The sequence below is a fragment of the Grampus griseus genome, assembly GCF_964374135.1.
Source record: "Grampus griseus genome assembly, chromosome: 16".
NCBI classification, from domain to species: domain Eukaryota; kingdom Metazoa; phylum Chordata; class Mammalia; order Artiodactyla; family Delphinidae; genus Grampus; species Grampus griseus.
The window spans coordinates 54,424,276-54,449,821 of NC_139010.1; the positions used below are offsets into that span (position 1 = coordinate 54,424,276).

General features: G+C 46.8%; 1 protein-coding gene across 1 annotated transcript in view; it reads right to left on the reverse strand.

The window, feature by feature from the left end:
* The window catches only part of PDLIM1 (PDZ and LIM domain 1), a 45,870-nt gene extending 32,977 nt beyond the window's left edge, over positions 1–12,893 (reverse strand). Inside the window, exon 1 of the mRNA XM_082673210.1 lies at positions 12,694–12,893. Coding sequence (XP_082529336.1) covers positions 12,694–12,789 — 96 coding nt within the window. The 5' untranslated portion in view covers positions 12,790–12,893. The remainder of the gene's footprint in view (positions 1–12,693) is intronic.
* Positions 12,894–25,546: the final 12,653 nt, after the last annotated feature.

Here is a 25,546-nt window from a genome sequence, read left to right on the forward strand (position 1 = left end):
GGGAAAATGGATTTAAACAAATTATGGGATTTGCGTTTTACAAAGCTCTTTCACAAACATTCTCCTAGTTGAGATAATAATGATGATGACCTCACCACCAACATATAATTTTTCAGATGAGGAAATTGAAACTCAGAAAAGCTGTGACTGACTCAAGTTCACACAGCTAAAGGTTGGAGCCTGAACTTGAAACCAGATTCCCTCATTCCAAATTCCATTCCCCTTCTGCTTTACCACAATGCCACAAGCAGAGGCTCCAAACCCCACTGTCAGAGCCAAAGAGAAATCCAGAATTGAGCAGACTCATCTGTTGTGGCCTTCAACACAGGGAACTGGAGTGTCGCAAACTCCTGCTAAGGCCTGGGTGCCACTCGCCATCCATCAGACAACCATCTCCATTGGTCTACGCTGAGCTGGGGCCCAGTAACTCCTCCCGTTATAAAATACTCAAGTCAGAACTGAAAAGCCCTCAGGACAGAAGGCCTGTGTCTCCAACTCTGGTTAGTTTCCATCATGAATGGAGGACTCCAAACCTTGCTGCACACTAACTATTCATCACAATCATAGCAGTATTTATCAGTTAATGAGTGCTAATCATGTGTCAAACACAGTTTGTTTGGCAAGGGTAGAATTTCCCAGTCCTCCTGAGATACTATCAGGTAGCCAACATTATTTGCATCATCATGGAGAAGGAAGTGGAGGAACGGGTTGACAGCTGGTGAATGGCGGGCTCTGGGGCCCCGAGGTCCGTCCACCTAACCTAGCACGCCCCACTGTCTGTTCTGATTTCCTCCTGACCGTCAAATTCCATCAGAACCGGCTCAGAATGGAATCAGCTTCAGTTTCTAGAACAGAAGTCCTATACTCTCCTCCAAAGGGACAGGCCCATTAATTTGTTCAATGGACATTCTCAAAAACCCTCTTCCAGCTTTCTTCCCCAGGGACCTTACAACGTGATCACACAACTCTTGATGCCTGAGAATAAATGGGGTTAGGCACAATTTCCACTAATGAACAATCTGCCGTCTTCTGCAGAATTCACTCATGCCTCTCTCACCCTTTGCCGCCGCAGGTAGACACTTTGCTCAGAGTCCAATCTGTACATCCATCCTATACTGCATCATTAAAGCCTGTGCACTGCCGTCAGACTTCTAAACACAAAAGAAGGTTCATAGAATGTCATTTCTAAATGGTGCAGAACAGGACTATGATGTGGCTCTCCCACTTTCTTCAATTTACATCTAAATAACTAAATATTGCTTTTATACAAAACTGGATGCATACCCTCTGGCCACAGCAAATGAAAAGATGACTTTCTTCCCCCGTATTATGGCATATACCTATTTTATCCCTCCTCTGTTACCTCTTTCTTTCATTCATTCACTCATCAGACAGACATTCCTTAAGTCCATTCTCAAAGACAGTACAGCTTATTAAGATGTCGCTACTGAAGTTAGATGACCAGGGTTCAAGTCCCGTTTCTGGTGCTTGTGAGGTAAGTACCCTTGGGTGGGATGTTTCACCTCTGTGTGCCTCACTCTTCTCACCTATGAAACAGGGGTGATAACAGTCCGGGCATCGAAAGGCTGTTGTGAGGATTACCTGAAATGATTCAGGCAGAGCACACTGTCAAGTTCACAATCTCCTGGGGCAGACAGGTATGTACAACAGCTGATGCTAGAAACAAGTAAAGAGGCAATGGGAGCCTAAAGGTGAAATCAGGGAAGGCTCCATGGAGGAGGCATTGCTTAAAACTGTGCAAAGGCACTACAGGAGGCAGAAAAGAGCATGGCAATTTACTGGAATAGCACGTGGACTGGCACAGATAAAACACAGGAAGTGAAGGGAGAGGAAGGGGAGGAGTCTGGAGATGTAAAAATAGACCAGGCTGTAAGAGTTCTGTCATTTTCTTTTTAACAAGACTGTACTTTATCTGGAAAACAATGGGGAACAACAAAGGAGTTTAAACATAGCCTCTGACTCAACTGCCCAGTTACTGCCAAGAAACAACCAATGAGCCCTAGCTCTGTTGAGATTAAGGTGACTGTATTTGTCAGATATTCCCTAATGGCAGTTGAGAGAAGCAGACCCATTCGAGGGGTCGACAATTCAGCCTCTAGGACAGCCATTCTGAGGCTGGCTTCCCCTAGAGGACTTGTCCAAAGGCACTTCTACTTAAAATTACGTGTCTGATTGACAGCCAGATTGGGTTCCTTTAACTCCCTAAGCTCAAGATTGAAAGCTGGAGGAGGCCCATGAAATGAATCCAGTCTACAATCTTAGCTTTTCAAAATTTAAATTACTCTGCCCCCTTTAGCTGAGGCAGACACTCTCCACTTTGTCAGTTCTCACCATGCTCTACTGCCCCCAACACAGAAACCTGGGACCAGCTGCCATTTAGCATCTTTCTTGCAGCTGTTAATTTTTCCACTACCTCACCCTCGAGTCAAAACTCTTTTATGTTGTCTCCGAACCCCTTCATGCAAATGTGCTTGTGACCACTGACTTAGTTAAAAAATTATATGCAGAAATGTTTTATGACTAGGACTACAAGACACCCTGGTTTGCCCAGGATGGTAACAGATTTTCCCAGCTTAATTATCAAAAGCACCCCATTTCATTTTCAACAGTGTGTTTCAGTCTGGATGATAAATTGTATTGCCACTCTTTTGACAGAGATGGGGGTTTTAACCAAATACTTGTCAAACAGTTTAAACAGTTCTGAAGCAGCCTCACCCCACACCCGCAAGGGAAACTGTCCCTGTTCAAAGGTTCTCTGACTTTATTCTGCAGACAGGAATACAGGTCAATTTCCTGAATGTTCACAGAATGTTGTTAACCTTGACCCTTGGAATTGGCATCTAAACTTCAGACCAGAAATTGACCTAGCTCGCCAATAACTTAGGGGGAAATGACATTGGCAAGGATGAGGCAATGGTTCCCAAACAAGTTGGTCGTCAGATCCTCTCAGGTTTTAAAAATATAAATAGATCTCTACTTCCCACTTCAGATCTACTGAGGGGAGTCTACACCATCGGTCCCCAACCTTTTTGGCACCAGGAACCGGTTTCGTGGAAGACAATTTTTCCACAGATAGGGTGGGCGGGGTTGGTTCGGGCAGTAATGCGAGCGATGGGGAGCGGCAGATGAGGCTCACATCCTGCTGTGCGGCCCGGTTCCTAACAGACTGAAGACAGATACTGGTCTGAGGACTGGGGGTTGGGGACCCCTGGTCTACACAGTGTGACCCAGGAATCTTTATTTTTTAAAGCTTCCCGGAAGATTCTGATGCTCACTAGGTTTGGGAACATCAAGGGAGATGCTGACCAGCCTTTTTCCCCCAAAGGTCTCCCTGAACGATGTTAACCAGGTAAACAAAAAATACTTAGAATCTTAAGATCTCAGCGCCTCCAGAGACAACTTCAAGGCTTACATTCTATTAAAATGCATAAAAGGCCCTTAAAAGAAACATCCAGGGACTTCCCTGAAGGTCCAGTGGTTAAGACTCTGCGCTTCCACGGCAGCGGGTAGGGGTTCCATCCCCGGTAGGAACTAAGATCCCACATGCCGTCCGTGGGGCGAGGCCAAAAAAAAAAAGAAAAGAAAAGAAACATCCATTAGAATAGTATTTTCCTATCTCTTACCAAAACAAAGAAAAAAAAAAATCCCCTACACCACTGGTCAACATCCTTGAATGCAGATGGAGTACTGCAGAAGTTATTTCATTCCAGATGCCTAAATAACTTAACATGGTTCCTATTTTGCCTCCACCAGAAAACTCACAGCTAAATGTAGTATGCAATTACAGAAACCACCTCATTGAAAGGTCCTGGCACATCTCTTTCTTCTTCTATGTTCCAAATTTTTAATTTATTGATTGATTGGCTGCGTTGCGTCTTCCGTGGCTGTGCGCGGGCTTTCTCTAGTTGCTGAGGGCTTCTAATTGTGGTAGCTTCTCCCATTGCGGAGCACAGGCACCAGGCGCACAGGCTTCAGCAGTTGTGGTACACGGGCTCAGTAGTTGTGGCTCACGGGCTCTAGAGCGCAGGCTCAGTAGTTGTGGCGCACGGGCTTAGTTGCTCCGCGGCATGTGGGATCCTCCTGGACCAGGGCTCGAACCCGTGTCCCCTGCATTAGCAGGCGGATTCTGAACCACTGCGCCACCAGGGAAGACCCCAATTTTTTGTTACATCTTATGGTGTGTGTTCTTTTGTTTGAAATTTTGTAGCCATGTATTTTGGTGCTATAAATCACCTTACAAGTTGGGTGTATTAATATTAAATAATGATAACTTAATAATTTTTAACATTATACAAACAAGACTGGAATAAAGAAATTTGGAATTCACGTTCAATCTCAGTGCCATGCACCTTTAGGGACAACCTCCTTCAAACTAATGGCTGTGTCCAAGTATTTAGGTATAAATTTTTTTAAAAATTTTATTTATTTATTTTTGGCTGCATTGGGTCTTCGTTGCTGCGTGCGGGCTTTCTCTAGTCGCGGCGGTTGGGGCTACTCTTGATTGCGGTGCACAGGCTTCTCATTGCGGTGGCTTCTCTTGTTGCGGAGCACAGGATCTAGGTGCATGGGCTTCAGTAGTTGTGGCACGCGAGCTCAGTATTTGTGGCTTAGTGGGCTCTAGAGCACAGGTTCAGTAGATGTGGTGCACCAGCTTCGTTGCTCCGCGGCATGTGGGATCTTCCCAGATCAGGGCTCGAACCCATGTCCCCTGCATTGGCAGGCGGGTTCTTAACCACTGCGCCACCAGGGAAGTCCCTATTTAGGTACAAATTTAAACGACTCTGAGCTGGATGACAAAGCAGAGCCCCGCCCCTGCAGTATGCCACTTAGATGCGGAATTTGAACTCTCCTTGGTCAGACTTCTGACTCAGTTTGTTTGTGGGCCCAGGCTATGGCACAGACTTTGAAGCCACATTATAGAAACAGAAGCTGTATGAGCTTATGCAGTTGGCTTGAAAACCCTAAGAATGTTTCAAAATGTTCTTGGTTACTCCATAACCATTTGCTTAAGAAAATGAGGCAATGAAGTAGTTCAGGTCCAAGTAGCTGAGCTATGCCGTAATCCAGCTTCACTTCACACTCGCTGCAAAAGGAAGCTATTAACGCTAAGGGGTGGCCGATCGAACAGACTTATTGCTCTTAGTCTGAAAGACCATCATTTCTTAGGTAGGAATATAATTAAAAAGCAGATAGCAAAGTAGAATACTTTGACTAATTGATCAAGAAGTCATCAGTCTCTCAAAGGTCCCTATACAAGTCCCAGTGAATCCCGTGTGCTTTTAAACAGCCCCAATAACAACCACCCATAACCCAAATCCTAACCATTCACTAAACACATAACCTTGGGCAGTTACACTCTCCATTGCTTCAGTTTCCTCATTTATCAAATAAAATTTATAATAGGGTCAACCTCATTTGTTGCTGGATTAAATGAGATTTCATTTGTAGAGTTTAGAACAATGTCTGGCCCATAATAAGCACTCAATACACAGTAGCTACCACTAATATATTTTTTTAATAGTACCACTGTATCCTGACACCTTCTATGTGTTAGCCATAGTGCTAAGCTCTGTCTAGACATCATCTTAATCCTCACTACAACCTTTGAAGACAAGGACTATTATTCCCGCTTTACAAATGAGAGCACTGAGGTTTCAGAGGCTAACCCTGCCTGAGGACATACAGCTAATATAGGAACAAGACAAGGTTTGAACCTAGATCAGGCTGATACCGAGACTTCATTTTCCCATGATATCAAGATGGCTTTAATTCTTGATTTGCTGCATTAAAAATAAGGCAGAAAGTACAAAGCAGTGACATCCAAATAGTTCACCATGACATGGTAATTTGATTTTTAAAAATGCTACACGAATGGAAAAATGTCTGAAAAGTTTTGCAGCAAACCGTTAAACAGTGTTTACCTCTGAGAAGTAAGATTGGGGAAGGGTGTTGGAAGGCTTTTACCTTGCGCTGTCCACATTTTTATATTATTTGATCTTTTATAATAAGCACAAGGGTTGTTATGTAAGTTTTTTATTGAGGCATAACACACATAAAGGACACGAATTGTAAATAAACAGCTGGATGGATTCTCACAAAGAAAGCGCACCCGTGGAATCAGCACCAAATAAAGAAACACAACATTACCTGAACTTCCAAAGGCCCCTCGTGCCTCCTTCCCATCACTAACCTCCTGGCAAAGGTCACTGTGATCCCAACCTTTAACACTATAGATTAATTTTGCCTGATTAATCTTATATAATTGCAATGATGTGGTATTTATGCTTTATGTCTGGCTTCTTTCTCTCAACATCATGTCTGCCTGTCTGATCCAGGTCATTGTGCATGGTTGTAATTCCTTCATTCTCATGGCTGCAGTGTTTCATAGCATTATTTATACGTTTATAAATACATTTATATATACCACCATTTATTTCTCCATTCCACTGTTGTTAGACATCTGAACTGTTCCGAGTTCGGGGCTATCGTGAACAGTGCTGCTTTGAAGATTCTTGACATGCCTTTGGTGCCATGTGGACACATTTCTATTGACCAGTTAACTAGGAGAATTGTTGGGTCATAGGGTCTGATCACGTTCAGCTGTGGAAGTATAAGTATTTTTTATTTTTTATATAATTTTTTTAAAGAAATGGATGTAAATCATTGCTGCATCACCTGAATTTTATTTATCTGTATGCATTTGACAACTTTATCCTATATAGGTCATACCTATGTCCTATCTTCTTATCTGATAGACATGAGTAGTCATATCTATTAAAATTAGGCCGAGTCCTTGATCAAGAACCTGGCCTCCTACAAGACCAGAGTGTTCTTCGGAAAGGTGTTTTTCATGTTTATGGCATTTGCTGAGAAGGCAGTGTACTACACATATGAAAATACACCACGGACCTCAGTCACAGATGAGCTTTCCACGTCACCCACGTCGGCGCTAGTAACAGTATCAACAATCACACAGGGCGCTTACTGCCATACGGAAGTTACCTTCCTCGTCTGAGGTTTTCATGGGTACATTTTGTTCTGGACTTGGCTTGGCCGCCACTTTGCAGGCCCATCCTTGGCTGGGCAAGGTGGATCTGTCCTCTCCCTGGTCATCTTCATTTGCCATAAAAACTGCCCCCAAATCCCCTCCTGGCCACCTACAGAGGCTTTTCTCTGGCAAAGCATCCAATTCCTCGGCTCTTCTGTTCTTCCCTGCCCGCACGGCCATGGAATCCTGTGGCTGGTGTGTCAGTTCTCCCAGGTGGGGCCGTGGCTTCTAGCTTTTCAGGAGAAACAGGAAGGGGAGGTGCTGCTCTCTAGGATGCTCTGAGCTCCAGGGGCACTCAGGCTGAGGCCAACCCAGCCAACCATCCATGGGCATGAGGGCCTCTGGGGTGAGGAGCCCAGGAGAGTCCTACCCCTCATGTTGATGACTGCCCCGCCATTAGCACTTCTCAGACCTGGGTGCTGGGTAATATTATTATCAATGAACTATTGACAGTTACAGCTTATCAGGGGGCAGAATACTGTGGTTGAAGCTGGCCTGGGAGTCAATCTGTCTGGCTTCAAATCCCAGCTCTTCAATTTACCGTATGTATTGTGTGTCCTGTGTCCCTGTGTCGTGGGTTGTGGGGAGTACAGAAAAAGATAATGCAAGTGCACACCTAGCACAGAGTAGCCATTCAAAATATATTAGCTACTGTTAAAACATTATTATGACAGAGAGGTTAAGGCTATGGGCTTTGAAGCCAGACCCCTCAGCCAAATTCCAGTTCTATCCACTCACTACTGTATGACAAGGGCAAAGTACCTAATGTTTCCATGGCTCAGTTTTTTCATCTATAAAATGGGTATCTTAATTGTATCTACCTCACAAGATACTTGTGACGATTACTGAAAGACTATGTTAAGCTCTTAAAACACTGCCTGGCATATAAAAAGTCATATACAGTTTAACTATGGTCATTGCTACAAGCCAATCAAATAAATAGTCTCACACAAATCTTCCAAGTGTAAGTGGACGCTCTTGTGATTAACATAAGAGTCATTTGGGCACAGATATTCACAGATGAATAACACAACCCAAATTCATCTGAAAACATTTCTGAATTCATATTACGCTTTCTCGTCAACTGGTGGTTGAAGGTACAATTAATGTCATATGAGAGGTTGGGACACTTTTTAACAATTAAAAAAAAAGGGGCCCTCATATTCAAAGGGTACAAAACCACTGGTTTACTTATTTATTATTTTATTTATCTTTACAGAGAATTGAGCCCCAGAGAAGGCACGTGACATACCTGGGGTCACCCAGTGTGGTGTTCAGGACTGGAGTTCAGCCTGAGTTCCTGCCCTGGACACTCTACCAGGCACCATACAGAAGTTCTGGAAGCTTCTCCAGGCTCTCCTCTGAGACATACTGGAAGTCAAATCATCCTTTAAAAATTAATTTTCTGACATAGCCTTTTGCTCATTTTTAAATGAGCCTTTACCTTTTCCTTTACAAAGAAGTTAAGAAGTAGTTCATTCATTGAAAAAATTTGTAAATTCAAACAAATTACCTAACCTATGGGCACTGAGCTTCTCCCCTGTAAAAGGCAAAGAATACTCCTTTTCCTCTCCTCCAGGGAGCAATGGCAAGGTACGGCCTAGGGAATGAGCACAGCTTGGAAGCCACTCCTAACTAGTCCCAGCACAAGAGCAATTCTGGTGCTTTCCCCAGTCCTGATCAGAGTAGGAGAGTGATCTCAGTGGTTAAATGATAACGTCCTCTCAATTATCTGCCCTGTTGCAATACCTTAACACCATTCTCCGCTCTCTCCTCCTCAAAGACAAGCCAGCAAGGTTGGCATCCAGGATTTTAGGTAAGGGGCAGGGTCTCTGGTCAAAGGGACATAACATGGCTTGGTGAATTTCATGCCAGTAGGCTCAAGCATTCACTTCCAAGCCATTCCCTGTAATTCATCCTCTTCCTCCTCTCCTTAGATCAGCTGGAGCAGCTAATATTTCCCGGGTGATCAATTTCACAGAATGAGGGAGTACAGAGCAAGGGCCATTAATGCATAATGAGCCTTTATGGACAATTCTCACTTTTCACAATCTGACAGATAAGCCCTGCTCTTTCGACCTTAAGGACATGACGCAAGCCTACTTGAGTCTGGAAATGACACTCTTTAAAGTCAGAAAAGACCCTGTGACTACAGAGTATCCATTATTAAACACTCCTTAGGACACTTGAGCGAAAACCAGAGGCTCTTAGCAAAGGCTTCCCCAGGACTCAAGAGGCAAATGAGCAACTCCTCCCACCAAGAGCATCCCCTTATCTCTGGCCCCGCCCCTTCCTGCCTTTTGTCAGTTGCTGGGAGAGGAAAAACAGTCAACATAAACTCCGCAGCAATTTTGGCCTGGGTGTGGATTCTCTGAAGACTTCCATGGAAAGCAACTAGAGGAAATAAGAAATTGACATGGGGGAAAAAAAAAACATACCACAACTCAAGGAGATAGACAACTGTAGACCTGGAGCAGGAACTGACAGAGAAAAAAAATCTCAGAGGACAATTGCAAATGTGTCAGGAGTCCAAGGAGGACTTCAGGGAGTCCAAGGTAGAGGCTTAAATGAGAAACTGGTAAAAGGAAGAAAGATAGTTTACGTCCATTCACAGTTGGAGAGCTGGATTGAAATTTTTTAAGTGTATCACAATAACAAAGATGAAAATATTGAGGAACAAAAGCAGCTATTCACACACACACAAATGTGTTCTGTTTGTTTCTGTTCAGAAACTGGCTAAAAACAAGGAGGTAGGTTAGTGAGCTGCTGAGGTCCTGGTAATGTTCTATTTCTTGACCTGGGTGGTAACTCTACAGGTCTTTACTTTATAAGCATTTGCTGTGCATTTTTAGTTTATGACTTTTTAATTTCACAATAAAAAAGTTAAAAAAGAAAAAGAAATAATTTCAAGTATACAAGATTACAGAGTTATATTCAGGAGCTTTAGTAGTTTGACAAAAGAATGAAGCCAATACCAGAATAATTCATGCAAGAGAAAGCAAACATAGCTATTTAAATAAAAGGCACTCCTTTCCCAGCCTAATTTTATGGTTTGCTTTGGTGTGGAGACTCAAAGTCTGCATATACAAAACCACAGCAAACTGTATCTGCCCCGAATGATGAATCTAGCACACCTACCAACCAGAACGTCTGTATAACTTTGCGGATGCTCACACCTCCTCACTACTGTTCACTGTTTACAGAGCAATCTCACATACCTTAACTCACAGCCAATGGCTGGAGTTATCCCCGTTGCAGAGATAAAAAAGGCAGCCACAGACAGTAGAAGACTCACCCCAGGTACAGCTCAAGTAAGAAGCAAAAATCAGACCTATACGAGATCTCAGACAGCTACCTCAGGGACCCTTTATGACAATGACTTTCCCATTCCCAGGAAGTTAGGAGGCCCACGTTTTTTCCATGTGGGAATAATGAGATGAATAAACAGGTAAATTACTGTCAGCAAGAGAATGTCACCTCCTCTGAGTCACTTTCACTTTTCAATTAAAGCACAACCCAGGGCGTTATAAAGATTAGCTTCCCTCACTAAACCATGAACACCTTGAGAGTGGAGCCATGTCTTCTTCATTTCTGGGACTCCAGGGCTTTGCTGTATAGTTTCTAGAATATGCTATATGCTCATGAGACATGTGCTAATAAAAAAATAAACAGATGAGGGTACAAACTAAAGAATTCACAGTATTGTGTTTTCCACCCCATACCATCATTCCTGCACAGGGCCACTTGCATTAAGTCTTTTAACACCAGCTAAAATGGCAGGCAGTAATTGCCCTTTTAATAGATGGCCAATATATTCTCAATTCTTTTTTTTTTTTTAATCACCCCCACTCTGTCCCTCCAGCTCCAGCTCCAGCTCCGACTCCTTGGAGGAAGCCATATTCTCCAGTTCTTAAGAAAGGGTTTCATGTCATACATAAATTCAGAAGCTGAGCCGGCTGACAGGTTAATTATAGACACAAAGAGTGGGGACAAATGGACTATGAGGTAAGCGAGTCTAAATGTGCCTTCCCTGGATAAGCATTTATTAATAAACCTGCAAAGATTTACTGGGCACAGCCAGGTGCAGCTCGGTGCCAGCCTTGGGGGCAGGGGTCCAGATTTGGGGAAGGCACAGTTTCTGCACTTGAGGAATCTGGCTGGTGGCTGGGAAGACAGCATGTACCTGCAAGAATAATCGAAGTTGTCCCCTGGGGACAGCAGGTGGAAGACAGGGCCTAAGAACTGAAGCACCTGCCCCTTTTGGGAGTGGGATGGTCAGAGAAGACATCACTCCACTAGGGCCCACCTGCAAGGGAATGTGGGTAGGACTGTGGCTGGAGAGAATCCAAAGAGGAAGCCCCAATTCTTTTCCTCCTGCGCCTCCCACCATATTCTTTCGGGGGCTGGAGGCAAGCACCTAAGTCAAAAAGACCCATAGAGATATTCCCCTTCCCTCTCCACCCTCCCCCTCTAAGAAAAAGGAGGAATGTTCAGATGGCTGGGGAGGCAGGTCTAGGGTCATCTTCAGCAAACAGATGAGCCCAAGAATGGAATGATAGGCCTATAAAAGCTGGGTACCAGAGAGTGTTTGCGCTCCCTTTTTTCATTCAAAAAAAATTTCTTGCCCGCCTTTTGGTGGCACATTGAATGTGGCAACTCTCAGTGGGACATCAACCTTGCCTTTAGCAAGATGACCAAAGCCTGGGCCTCCAAACAGTGAGTCTGGGTCTCCCTCGGGCTTCTGCTTTATTTGGGGATCATAGACCTGGTCGTCTCCGATTGAACCTGGGCCCTTCCAAACAGATGAGGACCCTCTGAGAATTTTTCAAGCACCAAATTCCCCCAGACAAACACATACGGTGGGAACCCCACCGCAGCCCTATTTATGGGGGAAAAGGGCTGATCAGTTGGTAATCCCGAAATGCCAGGCAGAAATACGGCACGGCCATCTCCCGCGAAGTAGTGGAATGTCCAAGAGGGTTTATACGGGTTGGTCTGTTTCCAAAATCCCGCCATTTCTCCAAAAGACATTAGAGAGGTAAAACCTGGCCGTGGATCAAGTCCAAAGAGTGAGAAACTAATTGTTTCGATTGTTGCGTTTAACCTCATTCGCCCTCCCCGCCCCCGCCCCAGTAAACTTCCCATCCTCTCCACCTCACTTTCCAGGTGGTTCCTGCTACTTCCAAACTGCTTTCCGCCGCTCTGCGGCTTGTTTAGAACGGGGAAGCGCTACCTCCCAGCGTGCGGGATCTGCGGGGACCCTGAGCCTTTCACCCGCGGACAAAGCGCGTCCACGCGCCGGCCACGCTTCCGGAGCGAAGGCACGAAAACTGCGCCTTTCTGTCCCGCGGACGCGGTAAGTGGTGCTCCGCAGCCGGCTGGCTCGCCTGGGAGCGCGGCGTCCGGCAAGCGCGGCGGGGGCTGCGGGCCCGAGGTGCGCGGAAAGCGCTCGGCGCACCTGGCGCACCTGGCTGCGCCCGGCCGCCCCGGCTCCGTCCCGGGCTCCGGAAGCCGCCGTCTCCGACAGCGCCCGCGGCGCCCCGGCCGCCCCAGCTCCCCTCTGGGTCACGCCGCTCCCCAGCCCGGGATGGCCCCGCTCCCCACGCGTCCCAGGCTGCTCTTACCCGGGAAATGGCGAGAGGCTGCTCGAAGTCCTTGCCCCCCACGAGGCGGAAGCCCCACGGTCCCGGGCCCTGGAGCGCTATTTGCTGCGTGGTCATGGCGCGGCGACGGCGGTCGGCGACTCCCGGGGACAGACGGGGTAGGACGCAGAGCAGCGCGCTGGGCTCCCCGGCAGCTGTCGGAGAAAGAGAGCGCGGCGCGGGCCCGGGGAGCCTGGGGCGGGCGGGAGCTGGGCGGGAGGAGGGCGGGGGCGGCTCCGCCCAGGCCGCGTCGCGGCCGCCTGCCACGCCTGTCCTCCCGCCCGCGGCCCGCAGCTGCCCCCCGCCCCGGCGCCCGCACAGGGCCTGGCCGAGAGTCGGGCAGAAAGAGCCTGGGGTCAGCTCGGGGGGCTCGGGATTTCAGCAGCCCCGCCCCGGCCCCCAGCGCCACCTCCCTCCCGCGCCAGCCGCCGCCCGGCTGCACTCCCAGCCCCGCCGCGGGCGCTAGGTGAGAGGCGAGTAGGTTCCGGCGACCTCGAAGGAGACAAAGCTTGGCGCTTTTGAAAGAGTTTGGAAGTGCTGTACAAAGTCATCCCTTTGAGGTCAGCTCCTTTTCACATTTTTTTTATTGTAAACGACAACGATGTTTCAAAGGTGCTTTCGAGTGATATCGTTTGAAAATATGAAGCAGTCAGGGCATTTATAGCCCCATTTTACAGATGAATTAACTGGGTCGGCCAGAGGTTAGAAGACCTGCCAGAAGCCACACAGCTTGTCCGTGGGGTAACTGGACCGTCGCCCAGGCTCCCCGTGTTAAAACCGCACACTGGAACTTTTGTAGTGCGAATGAGACCAACGTACGAAGTTGTAAGTGAACTTAAAAACCTTCCTAGAAACATTTCCCCCTGGCTGGATTCACTGTAGGTTCTGCCCTTCCCAACAATTCACACCTCAAGTTTGAGGCGGGCCAAGTGTGTGGAAAGGGAACTGGGTTGAGTACGAAGACCTGGGTTGCTGACTTGCCACTAGCCTCCTAACTGGGCTCTGCCCCCTCCCCCTGGAGTACGTTCTCCTCGCCAGATCAGACCACATCTCCTTGTCCACTGGGTCCCCCACTTCTCTCTGAGTAAAGCTGTAATGCCTAAAATGCTTGTAGGGCCACCCACAGAATGGCCCCAACTCCCTCTCTGATCTCATCTCCTTGTGCTGCTCCCAGCCCACACTGGCCTGTTGCTTCTGCCTCAAAGGCTTTGCGTCAGGGCCTCTGGAATGCTTTTCTCCCAGACATCCTAAGGCTCGCCCTTTGTTCAGATGTCATCATCTCAGTTAGGCCATCTCTGAAAGCCCTATTTAAAACCTCCTCTCTAGAACACCCTGTCACCTTCCTCTGCTTTTATTTTCCCATTGTATTTATCACCATCTGACATACTCAATATTTCACTTATTTGTACTCCCCGGTCACCCCTAAGCATTAGTTCCCCAGTGGTAGGGGTTTTTATCTGTTTGGATCACTGCTGTATCCCAGCGCCTAATAATAGTGCCTAGTACATAGTATTTAATGAACTCAATACATTGGCCAACCTTATGACCTTTGGGTCCCAGGTTCTTCATAGTTTTCTTGGCTCCAATTCATCCTGGCACCTGAACCCCAGTGTTCTGTCTCTTTGTGATCCTTGCCTACCTACCCAGAAGCCCTGTGCACAGATGTACACATAAAAGGATCATCTTACTTGTCCAGTTGTGTCACAGCACAAATGCCTGGTTTGGGAATGGTTTGCTTGAATTTAGAAATCAGAGTCGTTTTATGTCATCTATCCATCCCTCTCATCTTGCATCCTCATATTCTTTTTTTGTTTTAATCGAAGTATAGTTGATTTACAATGTGTTAGTTTCAGGTGTATAGCAAAGTGATTCAGATATATATGCTTTTTCAGATTCTTTTCCATTAGAGGTTATAACAAAATATTGAATATAGTTCCCTGTGTTATACAGCAGGTCCCTGTTGTTTATCTATTTTATATATAGTAGTGTGTATCTGTTAATCCCAAACTCCCAATTTATCCCCCCGACTCCCCATCCTGGTATTCTTTTTTTTTTTTCTGATTTATTTAATTTACTTTTGGCTGCATTGTCTTCGTTGCTGCGCGCAGGCTTTCTCTAGCTGTGGCGAGCGGGGGCTACTCCTCGTTGCGGTGCGAGGCCTTCTCACTGCAGTGGCTTCTCTTGCTGTGGAGCGCAGGCTCTAGACATCCTGATGTTCTTGAATCTGAGAAAAAGGAATGTGGAGTTACAGCCAGGAGTCAACTACCTGCTTCATCGAAGCCAAAAATTATACCCTCTTTGATTAAGATTCTCCTGATTTAAAAACATGCTTGTGTTTCAAGTCCCTGCAGAATTTGGGAGAATCGCCAAATTCTGGGTCTGCCCTAAGATGGGTAGAAATTTTGAATATTTTGTGTCCTAGGAAGAGAAAAAGGTTGAAGAGCCGCAGCTTCTGTGCTCCGCAAAGGTGGGAACTGCCTCTCGTTCATCCCCAGGTGTCCTGCTAGCATGGACCTGATACATCATGGGTGCCAATAGTGCTTATTCTATACAATATTCTTTTCAGATTTAGGGCAGAAGTATATAGGTTACTTCATTTAGTTTTTAAATGTTGTCAGTTGCAGTCTGGCTCTACATAACAAGAGCTATAAAACAGTCAGCACTCTGACCAGGCCATCCCCTTTCTGGGTACTAATTCCAAGGACATAATTTAAAAGAAGAGGTAAAAGTTTTATGTACAAAGATATTTATAGCCACATTATTTATAATGACAAAACAAACTGGCATTAAGCAGCAACAGAAAAGTGGCTAAATATGGTATGGCCATATGAGGGAGTAGTATGCAGCATAAAAATGATAATCATGAAGTCTATGAGGGACGTCCCTGGTGGTCCAGTGTTTAAGACTCCACGTTCCCAATGCAGGGCACCTGGGTTTGATCCCTGGTCAGGGAACTACATCCCGCACGCCATAACTAAGAGCCCGCGTGCTGCAGCTAAGATCCGATGCAGCTAAATAAATAAATAAATATTTTAAAAAAGACTGAGAAGGCAGGGCAATGTGTTTTCAAGATATGTAAAAAAGAGTGGAACAAAATTATTGGTAAACCAGTTATTATTTGTAAACAAAATTATAGATTTCATGTTAAAAAATAAAAATTATGTCTACCTATTGCCCAAAATTAGGAGAAAGTACAAAAACTAACTTTGTATTGGAAGATGGAATTGGAGAAAAAATTTTTAAATAATTTCTTCTAACAATGATGTAAAGTTTTCAAAGCAAAAATCAATTAAATGGCCTCAACTCCTTGGATGCAGACTAAATGCTAGTCTTTCTGGGGGTAGGGGAACCTCATCTTCTATCTTTTTGATCTCCCTCTCCCTGCTCCAGCAAGCCAGCTCTGAGCTGGGCACACAGCATGTACTCAGAAAACACCCAGTGATGGACTGACAGCTCTGACCCCCAAACACAAGCAACCTTGTTTTATCTTAAACACCATTATTTATTAATCCAAACTCTGCAATTCCCTCACTGGCCACCCTTGACTCCTACTGAGTACAAGTTGAATGGCCTTAAGCAACTTCTCTGAACTTCAGTTGCCTTGTCTATTATTATTATAATGAATTCCATGGAAGTTTTTTGACCCTAAACAGCCTACATCAAAATACCTGCATATGAGGGGGTGCAGGTGGGGTAGAGAGGATGCTGAAGAAATGGAAGCAAGGACAGGAAGAGGACAGAGGAGCAATGGTCTAGGAAGTCAGGGGATAGTGGGTATGTCCAGCTCTCAGGCCAGTTTAACAAGGTGGACAGGGTGGGTGGCATCTGCTGGCGGATTCCCCCCCACCATCGGGCTTCTGCAGAGTTGGCTACTCCCACACCCAGGGTGCCACTGCCAGGACCCTCCAGAGCCACTGTGCTGAGGGAATAACAGCCCCATTTCTTAAGGACAGTGAGAGTAGGACTGTACTAGCCTTTACATACGGACTTACTTAATCTCCAGGACAAGTCCTGGACCCGCTCAGGGGACTGCAGAGCTCCCATTCCTGGAGATCGCGGCCATGACCCCTCCCCCCTCTGGAACTGAGCCTTGACCCAAGAGGGAGCGTAGGTGACTCCCAGGCTCCAAGCCTCCATTGGGATCTGCGGCCGGCTCTGCCCAGGGGCTAGAGAGCCGGAAGCGGCCAACTGGGCTCAGGGCGCAGCGGCTCCCCCATCCTCAAACCGGTGCAGCTGCCCGGGGTGCCCTGGTCAAATGACATCACAGCGATTTGTTTCTTCTTTCTCTAAAAAGAACCGAAACCCAAGCTCAGAAGCTTGCAAAACAAAGCATCTTTTCCCGGTAGGTCCTATCCCCACTGTCTGGTCCCCATCAACCCTCAACCCCGCTCCCAGGGTCAGCGCGTCCTGTCCTGGGATCCCACGCGCGGCTGGTCCCACTACACTCCAGGACGGCTGACCGGGGGGAGGTGCCCTCGGCTGAGCCAGGGACTGGTCAAGGAATCGGACGCCCAATTTTTTTACTTTCTCCCGCTTTCTGCTCCGGCCCCAGGGGGAGGGGTGGGTGGTGGGTGGGGTGAAGGGGTGGGATCCTGAAGTGGCCGTTTGGGATTGGGCGCCTGTCGGATTCCACACGGAGCATGCTCTGTGGAGTGTCGGGCCCTAAGGACACCTGGACACCTGACCTGGCTGAAGTCCCCTCCGGGCTGATAAAGGTGTGGACAGATGAATTGGCAGATCTAAGGCCTGCCGTGTGCCTAGCAGACAGGAAGCTGTTTTGTCCACCTGCCTCCTGGATCCCTGGACACGTGGCACAAAAATCATCAAGTCATCAAAGAGGCTGGACCACTACCATTTCTCAAGCATCCCTGAATATTAAAAGAAGAAATTCCAAAACAAGATCATAGATAAAGTGGTTCATATTAAGCATACATACTGGAAAAGTTAAGACAAAAAGACAATGTCATGTAATAGTGTTGTTCACAAGATAATTAATGGATTAATAAAAAATATGATTTACCTCCTGATACCTAAATTTAAAGTTGTATGATTAACATATTTCATTGCTGTTATTATATTTCAATGGCTTTATATGTAACCTCATAGGGAAAAACTTCAAAAGTCTAAATCTGAATCTTTAGCATACATGGACCCACCCGTTGGTCACCTCCCCCCAAAAGAGGAAGAGTGGCTTGGGGTCAGAGTTACCCAACAGACCCTAGTCCAATACCCAGTCAATAAACATTGTCCCCATTACTAAACAGTGACTATGAGAGTGTGTGCTAGGAACTTGACATATATTGTATTTCATCCACACAATAGCCCAGTGAAGTATTGTGATGCCCTTTTAAAAAATATATATATATATATATATTTTTTTTTTTTTGGCTGCGTTGGGTCTTAGTTGTGGCACACGGGCTCCTCTCTAGTTGTGGCCGCATGGGTTTTCTCTCTCTAGTTGTGGTGTGCGGGCTCTAGGGCGCATGGGCTTTGTAGTTTTTGGCATGCGGGATCTCTCATTGAGGTGCGCAAGCTCAGTAGTTGTGGCACGTGGGCTTAGTTGCCCCGTAGCATGTGGGATCTTAGTTCCCCGACCAGGGATCGAACCCGTGTCTGCTGCATTGGAAGGGGGATTCTTTACCACTGGGCCACCAGGGAAGTCCCGTGATGCCCTTATTACAGGAGGAAGCTGAGGCACTGATGCGCTGCCCAGGTCCCCCTTCATGGAAGGACTTATTTTTCCAGTTCCTGGGAGGTGGACAGCCTTCAACTTTTAGCCCCCTTAGGGACTGCCACTGCCGCAGAGAGCAGCCTTGCCCACGGGCATGCCCTACCCCAGACTGCCTGCATTCAATGACTGATCTTGGGATAAAAGACCAGCCATTTGGGCCCAACATGGGACAACTCTGTTGGGTCATTATGGCTCCAGAGATCCCTGTAGCTCAGCTTCTCCCTCTGCCCAATCCAGCTTCCTCTCCCTCCCTCTCCCAGGCACTGAGCCCAAGGGCTCTCCTTAATAAACATCCTGCTTAGACACTCTGTCTCTGGAACCAGAGAACTCAGCCTGCAATAGGCCCAGAGAGGTCAAGAGACTTCCCTAAAATCACTCAGTAACCAAGTAACAGAGAAAAGTCTGGGCTGGGGAGGCAGAGGAGGAGCTACAGGGTCCAGAGGACTTTGTAACAGAAAAAGGGAGGAACAGGAGGTTATTCAGGGGTTCCTAGGATCCCAGGAGACACCTCATGTCCACAATTCATGGAGGGCCCAAGGGCCAGATCTTCCTTCTCCACTAACAGGGACACCCACAGCCCAAGTGTCAGCAACTCAACTAGACTAGAAGTCTTTGGGGGATGGCTTTTTGGACTTCCCCCTTGGAGGAAGTAGAAATTGAGATAAGCTTTAAAAGTATGAAGAAATATGGAGGCAGAAAGGCCATACTGAGCAGCAGAAACAGAGCAAAGTAGTAGGAAGGGTGGGGGATGGTCTGGTGAAACAGCATTATTGGGTGATGGGCAGCCTGGAAAATTCTGTGGGGTGGGCTCTGAGTGCCAGAGGCCTGCTGTGGTGTGCAGTGGGGACAGGCAAAAGCTTTCCCTCCATCTCATCTCATTCCTCCCATTCCAACTGTTCTCTCTCTCTCTCTGTGACTTCCTCCCCCAAATCCATTTCTTCTCAGGGTTTGATCGTGGTGCTGGCCTGGTCTGGCCATGGCTGATACTGAAACTGACTATTTATAGCATTTGAGGACAGATAGAGCGGCTGGGCCAGTTTCCATGACGCCAGGGCTCCCGGAGTTTGGCTTCCTCTCTGTTGGGTCTCCACCCGCTCGCTCTGGGTCTGTCTTCTATTATCTCTGATGCTCTGCTTCTGTGTGGTCATTTCTTGGGTAGCATCAGGGCTGCTGCTGGGTACGCTAGCAATGATAACTGACTTCAGATACCACACCTGGACACCCCACTCCTTGTATTAGACCACATTCCAGGCTGAGGAGATGTCTCAGCCATCACTGCTGGGTGATGAGCCTGGGGTCTTCTTCTACTTCCAGGACTAGCCACCTAGCCTCTGCCTTGAGCTCCTACCCACTGACCACCTGAGGTTATGAATCCCAGAGGGTAGGAAGAGAAGATACAAATTACAAAAGTCTAGAGGTAGACTTACAAAAAGAGACCAGAAAAAAATTAAGGTGGAAAAATGACCATGAAGACCTGTGCTATCCAGCCAGACATTAGCTCCTACTTTGGGTCTTGGAAGCATGCTAAAAAGAGAGTTCTGTCATTGGTCAGTTGCGAGGATTTGACAAACTACTTAGCCTATTGGGGCTGTTTCTTCTGTTTTAGTCAACAACTATCTACTGAATACTCCCCATTTACTATGTGCTGTTCTGTGCACTAAAAAATCAACAACAAACAAAACAGACGAAAATTTTCTCCCTCGTGGAGCTTACATTTTAGTGTAAGGGACAAACAAAATAAATAAGTAAACTATGGATATACGTTTATGTAGGTGTGTGTGTATTAAATAACTATGTATATCTATGCGTATTTGCATGCATGTTTTCCTGCCAAAAGGGCCTAGGAGCAAAGATACTCCAGAGCAATGAGTACGCTTGCTTTCCTGAACTTGGTTTCTAAATGCCATAAAAGGAACCAGGGCTTCTTAAGGAAATTCTAGGGCTGCAGCAGGATAGGGACAAGAGGAGCCCGCATTAGCTTTTTATGCAGAGAGTATGAAAGTGCTTGAATAAGTGGTGGGCGTATTGCAGGAGAGGGAAATGTCACATCCTGGGATCTGCAGGAGTCCTTAGGGTGGACCCAAGTGAGGGTTCTTGGTCTCGTAAGCAGGAAAGAATTCAAAAGCAGCCAGAGTAAAGGGAAAGCAAATTGATTTAGAGAGACACACATTTCATGGGCAGAATGTGGACTGTCAAAAAGTGAGAGCGGCCCTGGGGCATGGGTTCGTCGGTTTTTATAGGTTAAGTAGTTTCATAGGCCAACGAGTGGGAGGAATCTTCTTGCTATGTCAGGGCATGGTAGGGATTTCCCAGGAACTGGGCCACTGCCCACTTTTTGGCCTTTTTTGGTCCTCCTCGGAACTGTCATGGTGTAAGGGGGAGTGCTTTTAGTATTATAATGAAGGTATAATGAGCTAAAGGTCAATGACTGGACTATTCTCAAAGCCACCTTGGTTTCAACTTATTCCAGCTGGTCTTTATCACATTCTAACAGCTGCACCCCTTCTTCATTATCTAGCGTTTGTGTCCTGCCCCTTTCCCTCCTGTCTCATTCCCTGCTCAGAGATTTTACTCCCATATTCTTATGGGAAGCAGAAGGGCAATGGTCCGTCTTCTGTAGCTGCTTCAGAGCTGAGCAGGGGCATTGACCCTGCCTGTCAGGGAGTAAAAATCTCTGGATTTTTACTGTCCCCTGTCCCCAGGGGCAGGACAGCTTCTTGTTTTAAGTCAGAGGGAAGTATGGGTTGAAATCCTTGCATAGCCATCATTTTGATGTGGAACTGTTGTAACCCAGAAGACACGAACTTTACCAAGAGGTTAAAGAGGCAGGGTCCAAAGGAGAGGAGGAGTATGACCACAACTGGACCCAGGAGGGGCAGGAACCAAGTAAGGCTAGGGAGGGTGCTCTTAATAGTAGACCAGATGGCATTAGGGTCTGTCCCCGGGTTGTGGTGGTATAACCATGATGACTGTTAATAAATCTTTTTGATGTTCATCTTGATCTGGCCCGAGTTATTAACGTAGGTACAGCAGGTTTTGTTTATAACCACACAAATACCACCCTGCTCATCCAGGAAGTAATCCAACGCCAATCTATTGCCCATGACCACATTGCCCAGTGAGTTTAAAGAAGTTGAAAGTCTATTTAGGGCATTGCCAGTGGTCAGGGCTAGGCTTTCTAAAGTGTTAGTTAGATTTTCTAGGGTTATCTCACGGAAGGCAAAGCCTTCCCGTGGAGCTGCCAATCCCCCTGCCAGTCCTATTCCTGCTAATATTAATCCGATGGCCCTCTTGGGACTGTATTGAGTATTATTATGAACTGTGACTGTGAATGGGACCAAGTGTCCTAATGTACCCTCTCTCTCGTGCCACACATTATGGATATAAGGATAAGCATTTACAAAGGGGCCAAATTTTCCCTGGGGTGCGCTTGTCTTTGGGCTCTCATTCTGGGACTTGCTACGTATCCAGACATATCCTGAAGGTGAAATAAGAGATCTGGGAACAGAAGAATTTAGCAAGGAAGCAGCCGTAGGGATCCATGGAAGGGACAAGTTATGAACACAATGCAGGGACAAGGGCCCATTAGTAGATTCAAAATAGTTAAGTCCGGAGTATTCCATGCCCTCGGCTTAGATGAGATGGTATAGTAAGAAAGTTTTAACCCACTGCTTCCGTAGAGCCTGACAATTTCTAGTCCAAGTTTTAGTCCATTCCATCCCTATCCCATAGGCACTTGGGGTCTGGTCTTCATTATAAACACACAGAATGAAGGCATCCGTAGGAATGCAGTTTGGGTCTGGGTTCCAAAACACTGTTGTGATATTACCATCTGGTGGCCAGGGATTGCTCTAAAGAGTCTCACCATACCCAGGAGAACCATTAGAGGCGTAGCGGCATCAGAAGCATGACTGGTTTTCTGAATAACAAAAGTAGCCATGATTAATGGAAAAGTTATAAGCACCCTTTCTTTTTTCTTTTTTTTTTTTGCGGTACGCGGGCCTCTCACTGTTGTGGCCTCTCCCGTAGCGGAGCACAGGTTCCGGACGCGCAGGCTCAGTGGCCATGGCTCACGGGCCCAGCCGCTCCGCGGCATGTGGGATCCTCCCGGACCTGGGCACGAACCCGTGTCCCCTGCGTCAGCAGGCGGACTCTCAACCACTGTGCCACCAGGGAAGCCCATAAGCACCCTTTTAAAAGGAATCAAACATAGGCAAGATATTGGGCCTGATGGGGGGTATGACCCATCGTGCTCAAATCGGTAGAGGGAGGTTTTTCCATGGGTTTGAATTGATAATACTCTTGTTATATGTACCTATTCGTACCTGTAATTGTTGTTGTAAGCCAGGGATTTTATGGCAGACCCAACAATTAACTAGTTTTTCTCCCCGAGTGACTGTTTTAGATGTGTTTACTAAAACATTATTTTCCTATTCACCCTGAGCCATGACCATCGTCAGAAGTCCTACTAGGAGTATCGTGGCTTTTGACATCATATTACTATATATTTGTTCAGACCCAGCGGAGGCAAAGAAGATGTTTACCTGGGGGAAGGTGTTCTGAAAAGTGACAGAATAAGAGCATGATAGTCAGAAACACAGGGATGACTAGGTCAACCCGTATCTGTTCTCTGGAACAAGTATCTGAGGTCTTCCACTGCCTCGCAGGAGTCGGTCCCCTCTGGTTTCTATTGAGTCTCATAAGGTACAGGTTTTATTCTAGACAGATGTACCCAGCTAGTACCTCCTCTTAGCTTGACAGCAGTTGGAGTACTTAGTAACACTTGATATGATCCCTTCCATTTTAGTTGTAGCTGGTCCTCAAGGGACCCTTCCTTCCAAGTTTTTAGTAGGACAAAGTCCCCTGAGTGGATAGAGACCTCGGCCTTTTCTTTTGTGGGGGTGGGTAGCACTTCGTTCCCTTGGAGGGCACTCTGAACTTGGCTCAAGCTAACAATGTGGGAGACCAATTTGTGGGTTTCCTCACCAAACAAAAGATCTGAAGTCAAAAAAGGGCCTTGCACAGGTCATTTCAATGGGGCTCAGTTTTAAAATTCCCTTTGGGGCCATCCTGGTCCATAAAAGGGCTGAGGCAGGAGGGAGACCCAGGTTTCTGAAGTCTCGGCATAAATTAGCAACCGGTCTTTGTAGAACATGATTTGCCTTTTCTACCTTGCCTGAGGATTGAGGCCTCTAGGAAAAGTGGCAGCTGTGGTTAATACTCAGAGCTGAGGAAACCTGTTGGGTCAGTTTGGCAGTGAAGGAAGGTCCGTTATCACTCTGTAAGCTTTTGGGTAACCTGATCTCGGAACTATCTCTTTAAGCAGAAATGTGGATACTCCTATTGCTTTTTCAGTTTTAGTAGGGAAAGCTTCTATCCACCCTCTAAAGGTGTCTATGAATAACAATAGGTGTTTCCATCCCCTACATGGGGGCATTTGGGTCAAGACCACTTGCCAATCCTCCCCTGGATAGGCTCCCCAATGTTGTATGGGCCAAGTTAGGGGGGGAAGTATGGGGTGTCTTGCTGGGCTACTGGGGGCACAAAGCTCACAAGCCTTGGTGACATTTGTAACAATTTGGGACAGTCCTTTACCCAGGAACACCTGCGTAACCAGTTTGAATAGGCAGTCTTGCCCTAAGTGGGAGGATTCATGGAAGTGCTTAAGTATTTTCCATTGCTTGGCCCCAGGAGCGAGAAGCTTGTTATCTTTTGTCAGCCACCCTGAGAGGTCTCTTTCCAGTTCCCTACCCGTTCTTCTGGTGTATAAGGTGGCACCACTGAGAAGGGAGGAGCTTGTTGGGTCCGAGAGCTGCAGCTTGTAGGGCCAGCTGTTCTTTGGCTACTGTCTTAGTGACCTTGTCGGCCAGGGCATTTCCCTTTGTAAGGGAGGTGTTGTCCCTTTGGTGGCCTCTGCAGTGAATGACTGCAACTTCCTTTGGAAGCTGGATGGGTTCTAGCAGTTCTAGAATTTCTGCCTGGTGTTTTATAGGGGACCCGTTGGCTGTTAGTAATCCCCTTTCTTTCCATGTGGCAGCATGGGCATATAGTACTAGGAATCCGTACTTGGAATCAGGATATATGTTGATTCTTAATCCCTTTCCTAGCTAGAGTGCCCCGGTCAAGGCAATCAATTCGGCCTCTTGGGCGGAAGTGTGAGAGGGTAGAGCTCCAGACTCAACAATTGACTCAACTGACTGTGACATAGCCGGCCTTTCTAACCCCTTCATGTGTACAGCTGCTTCCATAGGTAAATCATTCTGCATCAGGATTGGTCAGGGGCTCGAGGTCAGGTCTACTGGAGTAAACTTGTTCAATAGCCTCCACACAGGAGTGAACAAGGGACCCTTGGTGTGGGGGGGGGGGGTCTGGACTTAGATAGCTGGGTTCAGCACTTGGCAGACCTTAAGAGTTACACCTGGAGTGTCTAGTAGGAGGGCTTGGTATTTAAGTCATCATCCACCCATCGGACATTGGTGTCCCTTTGCTTCTAGGACTCCTTGTACTTGGTGAGGATCTAGGGCTTCCAGTGGTTGTCCCAGAGTGAACTTATTGACCTCTTCTACTAGCAGAGAGGGGCAGCCACTGCCCTAAGACATCGTGGCCATCCAGTGGCCACCTGATCAAGTTGTTCTGAGAAATGAGCTATTGGTTTTGGGAGGTCCCCAGGTTTTTGGGTGAGGACACCCAGGGCTACCCCTTGTCTCTCAGCCATATAGAGGGTAAAGGGTTTTTCTAAGTTCAGGAGACCTTACAGGGCCAGTCCCTAATTTTAGTTTTAGAGCTAGGAACACCTGTTGGCAATCTTTACCCCAGTTGAGGGGTTTGTGGTCACCTCCTTTCAGGGCCTCCTAGAGAGGCTTTACTATGAGCCTGAATCCAGGTATCCAGAGCCTGCAAAATCCCACCATCCCCAGAAAGGCCCTCAGTTACCTCTTAGTCTGGAGGGTTACAATGGCTTCCTTTCAGTCCTGGGCTAGAGTCCTCATCCCAGAGGTGAGCACATATCCCAGGTACTTAACCTGTTGGGTGGAAATCTGGGCCTTGTGAGGAGACTCGATATCCTTATCCCCCTAGGAAGTTGAGGATGTGAATGGTGTTTTT